The sequence below is a fragment of the Cyprinodon variegatus genome, unplaced genomic scaffold, assembly GCF_000732505.1.
Source record: "Cyprinodon variegatus isolate N-32 unplaced genomic scaffold, C_variegatus-1.0 Scaffold80, whole genome shotgun sequence".
NCBI lineage: Eukaryota > Metazoa > Chordata > Actinopteri > Cyprinodontiformes > Cyprinodontidae > Cyprinodon > Cyprinodon variegatus.
This window is the reverse complement of record NW_015150533.1, coordinates 375525-380823: the sequence shown is the minus strand read 5'-3', so window position 1 is coordinate 380823 and position 5299 is coordinate 375525. Positions and strand designations below refer to the sequence as shown.

Below are 5299 nucleotides of genomic sequence, written 5' to 3'. Positions count from 1 at the left end.
ACACACACAGAAGAGCTATATGTGTATAAATTTTATCTCTTTTTATTCTTATTTTTTGTCTTTATTATATTGTGTAGTTGGATGTGTGTATATATCATATAAAACTGTAACTGAAGCGTGTAACAAAAGTAATTACCCTCTGGGATTATTAAAGTATTTCTGATTCTGATTCTTAATTCAGACAGTATAGAAAAGTTTTACCAATTAAATCGCTATTTGTAAGAAGGGGCAATGGCCTACCTATTTGTTAAAAGAGGGTTTTTATAACAGTACCAGATTCTATTGGTCTTCTGAATAAAGTGCAGACTGATTTCTACAGCTCAGCAAACTGAAAACCATAGGAAGGACTCTCTGAGAAATGGAGATCTGTTGCTTTAATTTTCTGGCCCTGTAGCAGAGACAGATGACCCCAGTGGTCCGCCCACAGACACCAGCCTCGTCAGCTGGTCTGCCACGCTAGCCCCCTAAAAAAACAAAACTGTTTCCGAGCCAATGTCCCATGACTGATACAGCTGCTGCAACAACGTGAACCTCAGGTTCACATGTGGGGCTCAAATGCATTCTTCAAACCACATGAAATGTCTGAAAACGAAAACACATCCACGAGGTGTGACAGCACCATCTTGTGGACAGCCAAGGATAATTTTTTTTTAACTTATTTCCCCATCACCCACTGAGAATATGTTTGAAAATTATGCTTAGATTGTAATTACTTCCCTGTCACCTCTGGGACGAGTGTGAAAGATATGTTAATTTGGTAAACTTAACATTTGGCCTACTTCCTGGAAAAAGAACCGATTCATCAAAACAAACAAAAAGGAAATGCTACTGAAATATTCTGCTTCTCACTGAAAGAGATCATATAGATTAAATATAAATGAGCTACTGAAGAGTACGCATTAAAGGCAGGGCTTTCTTCACAAAATAACATTTTGAGGCAGCTTGCCAGCATAAAACAGGAAAAAAAAAGAAAAAACCCAAAACAAAACTTTGCTTGTTTCCCCAAGTGTAATAGGAGAATGTTTCTTTGTATAGTTGCTGAACAAGTGTAGTTATGCGTTTTAGAGTAGGAAGTAACACGGCCTTTTGGCTGGAACACATCCCTCCACTTCGTCAATGAAAAAAAGGGCACAGAAACAGAAAGAGGCTTTCTTTAGGGCCACTGTACTGCCAGCATAAAGCTACTGACATATAGATGGGTAAAAAAAATTATTATGAAGGCTGAAAAACCTAAACGCTAATGTTCAAATAAAAACGTTTCATTTCCACCATTAACGTCTGCAATAGAAGAAATCAGTTAAACACATTAAGTGTCATAAGTCTCATAAAGTAAAGCAACAAAAAAGAACACAACCATTTTCTTGGCTGTTTTACAACGGCAATGAGGTAGTCAGTCATTAGGAGAAGTCAGAGAAGATACCCACAACTCCAACCATGTGTGGTTAGGCACAACTTGTTATTAAGTGATAAACAGTCCTACAAATGTGGTATTTATCCATGGAAATAGGTTTAACCGGAGTTCCTGGCATACGTATGATTAAGACCCATGGAGCATTCGTAGCCCACAGCAGCGCCGACGCTGTGGGCCCTGGGAGCATCTTTCTTGGAGCCTGCAAAGCCGCCACACCCAGTCTATTCCAGAATCCTGCAATTGCATGCACTGCAGCTGTGCCAGCTCCACTTCCCTATAACCAGGGTAATTCATAATGCTCCGACAGTGTGCTGTGCAAGCCTGTATATAAAGCATCTTATAGCCATCTGCAGAACTAGAGCTTCCTTTGTATTTGCTTCCAGCAAGTACAGTTTCTATTAAAAAAACATAATTAAACAAAAGGTAGAGTGCATACAATGGTTTAAGTTCCTTATTTCACTATAGCCCATATATGGGCCAGGCATGCATGTTTTGCTCAAACTGATTATCACCCAACATACCACACTGCAGAGGCAGAGCATGACTGATAAACCAGCCGGCTGATTCTGATTGGAAGGGGCTCTCAGACACCTTCAAATGGCTATCTATGGCTAGAAGCGTCAAAGGAACAACTCATATTACACAGCGGAAACTGACAGGAGATACAGAGAGCATTTATATAACCTTGTGTTGACCACCTGTGCTGGACTCATGGAAACTAATAATAGATTTTCTACGAAAATACAAACTGTACTATGTGATATTTGACAACTGTTGCCCTGGGTGTGTGTGTGTGGGGAGGGGTGTTGTATCTAGTATGTATGTTTAGGAAGATGCATAGTTAATGTATGGTTAGGTAGATGCTGTAAAAAAAAAAAAAAAATCATAATCAACCATGATGGATGAAAAAATATATGATGTTATGGCAGCCCATGCATGGGAGCATCGACTAAATATAATATTATTAACGACCAAATCTAGAACAGCTATTTTTATTTATTTATTTATTTATTTATTTATTTTTCATGTTTATTCCACTGGCAATGTTACTTGTTTAAACTGACCGGATTACACATACTCCTGTGGATTAAAATAGATCAACACAACAGTGAAGCTAATCTGGGTCAGGCACTGAGATGAGTTATAGTGAGATGTCATGGAAATGGGAAGCCAATAAATGGTGATCACTCGTAAAACTAACTGCTGAGGGAAAAAAAAAATAGGTTGGGTGCTTTTGTCATAAATTAAGAGATTGATTACAGGTTGGTGGTATAACTGGAGATAAAGAAAGTAGAGACGTGGTATTAATCCAAAAAAACAAAACAAAACACGATAGAAAAAATTAATATACAACAATTTAGGAGATGTTACTTGATGATGCAGGACAAATTATGTGATGTCAATTTAAATGCCACATCCTCAACCAGAAAGAATGCTAGCATGCTAGCAGTTTGTGCCAGTTAAGACCGGTCTCCTTTCGTACAAAAATCATACTTCATAGGCTCCAATAGAACAATACACCCAATAAAATAGAATGGAAAGATAAGCTAGCTCTTTAGACAAAGCTTTTTTCTCGTCTAATAAACGTTGAACATCCTCAGCCACCAGCTGGGATGACGTTACCCGGCAAATAGCGGATGAGCTAGCCACGTTCATTCTGCTCACCTCTCCTTCATGAAGTGTTTCAGTCTGACAATGGCCTTCTCGTCAATCTTCCTGAGGAAGGTTTTCAGCCTTTCTCTTTTGTTTTCAAGCATTCTTCCCTCAGCCAGTGGTGGTGGTCGGTCGGTTCGCGTAGAAACCCCTCTCCACGCCAAACTCCACCGTTGTTGTTTGGTTTCTGCTTTTTTTTCTTAACTTCCCACCTCCTCTTCCCCTCACTTCATCCACGGCTGATTAGGATAATGATCTTAAATCGGACCAAGTCAAAGAACCAATCAGAAGCGGGGAAACCAGGGGGAAAAAAGTCATGTCAGTCGAGCCATCCAATCAGAATGAAGAGGCTGGCTCCTTACAGGCCGCCCATGTCCTTATTTGGTAATGCTGGGTTGTCTTAGCTTAACTGTTTTGGGTTTTACTAATAAAAATAACGGCACCTGATAATATGGCTATGGTTATTGCTTTATCCACAAATTTTGAAGAAATCCTCATAGCCTAATATGTGGTACACACTAAATAAAGTGGGTTTGTTATGTTCAATGTATTTTATTAATATTTTTTAATAATTATATAATCGTTTTGCTGCTGTAACACCAGAATTTCCCCATTGTGGGACAATGAAGGGATATTCTATTCTATTCTATTCTATTCTATTCTATTCTATCACGAAATATCGTAAAAACAACTGTGAGCTAACCACTCTTGGGCAGGGCACTGCAAATTGTACTTATCTCAATACATATACAAGAAAATATTTAGATTTAATATAACATATAATTTATTCTGCTGTTGATTATAATTATGATTGAATCTAAATGTCTTTTCCCCTACTGTGCAAATGCTTTACAGGTTTGTTTTCTTTTCTATTAATTTTTTATTTTTATTTTTTTCAATTTTAAGGCGCAATAAACTGTTTATTTTTTTGACACCCAGTGCAATAACTATATATAAATATCCATATATATAAATACCCATGCAAACACCCTGTGCAAAGCCCTGCATAATGATCCTACTATAAAAATAAAAAAAGGCTGTGATATGTGGATGCACTGTATATGCTGTATATATCTCATGCACCTTTTCTTCCTTTGGCACCTTCTTCTTCTTTGACCATTTGAGCTGATCTAATGAGTAATATCCCATTGTGAGATCAATAAAGTCAGTCAATTAATCAATCAATCAATCAATCAATCAATCAATCAATCAATCAATCAATCAATCTATATTCTTTTTTGTGTTTCATATTTTTGGGATAAATTATAAAATATATTATTATTATAAATGTTAACTTAAAAACAGGGGCTGCAACCTAATTTCTCTGAAGGATTATTAAAGTATTCTTTTTCAAAATGAAATAAAAGGGAAAAGGGCAATAGCTATTCCTTACAGGATGGTGTATTGACATATTGTGTTATTAAGAAGTCAGATGAGTTTTAGTCATAGTGTGCATGTTTTGTCAGTTACACTGTCAATGTGTAACAGGTTGTAAGAGATGGGTGTTGACTTTTCAGCTAAATTACAGTTAAAGCATGCTGACACAATAACTAATAAAAAGAATCTCGTGAGAGTTATATGCCGACCCTGAACCTTAACCTCTGTGTCCAAGGTGCGACAATTGATTTTATTGAAAAGGAAAACAACAGAATGCGAAGCTTGAGCGTTTAGTACCACATAAACGTAATCCCTCCTTTGAAGTTTGTCGTGTTGCTGTCACAACCTTAAACATAAAATTAAATGATTTGTTGTGAAAGGTTAAAACAAAGAAGTGTATTATAGTAAAGAAAAGCACCCCTGGTTTACGAGGTTACAAGGTTTATGTGAAATAGTTTAGAGAAGCCAGACAGGGCTTTGCTCCTAAACCATTTGCTCTAAGGTCTAAATAAATAAATAATGGTTTTGAAAGTACAAGAAAATGCACATAATACTTTTTTTTTTTTTTTTTACATTTTTGATAAAGTAATTGCATTCATTATTCACCATACAGTAACATTTCTTTTTTTTAACTGTTTTTCCTCTCATTAGGTTGGAAGCTACATCTTTTTTATAGTTGTAAACCATTTCCCACTAATATTGACATCTCATTAAAAATGTTTGAATCAAATTTTTGCTAAAGTTTTGTTTTTATTCTAAGAAATGAAACAAGGAGCACAATTTTAGCTTGTAAGAAAATAAATTTGGAAGTATAGTTTTAATCATATTTGAAGGATTTGAAGACTAAATCTGAAAGGA

The 5299-nt window shown here is 36.2% G+C and overlaps 1 protein-coding gene across 3 annotated transcripts in view; it reads right to left on the bottom strand.

Moving 5' to 3' along the window:
- LOC107083699 (GRAM domain-containing protein 3-like) overlaps positions 1–3288 on the bottom strand; it is a 13564-nt gene extending 10276 nt beyond the window's left edge. For all 3 annotated transcript variants that reach the window (XM_015373110.1, XM_015373113.1, XM_015373111.1), the window contains exon 1: positions 3077–3288. In XM_015373110.1, coding sequence (XP_015228596.1) covers positions 3077–3168 — 92 coding nt within the window. In that variant the 5' untranslated portion in view covers positions 3169–3288. The remainder of the gene's footprint in view (positions 1–3076) is intronic.
- Between the last annotated feature and the right edge of the window lie 2011 nt (positions 3289–5299).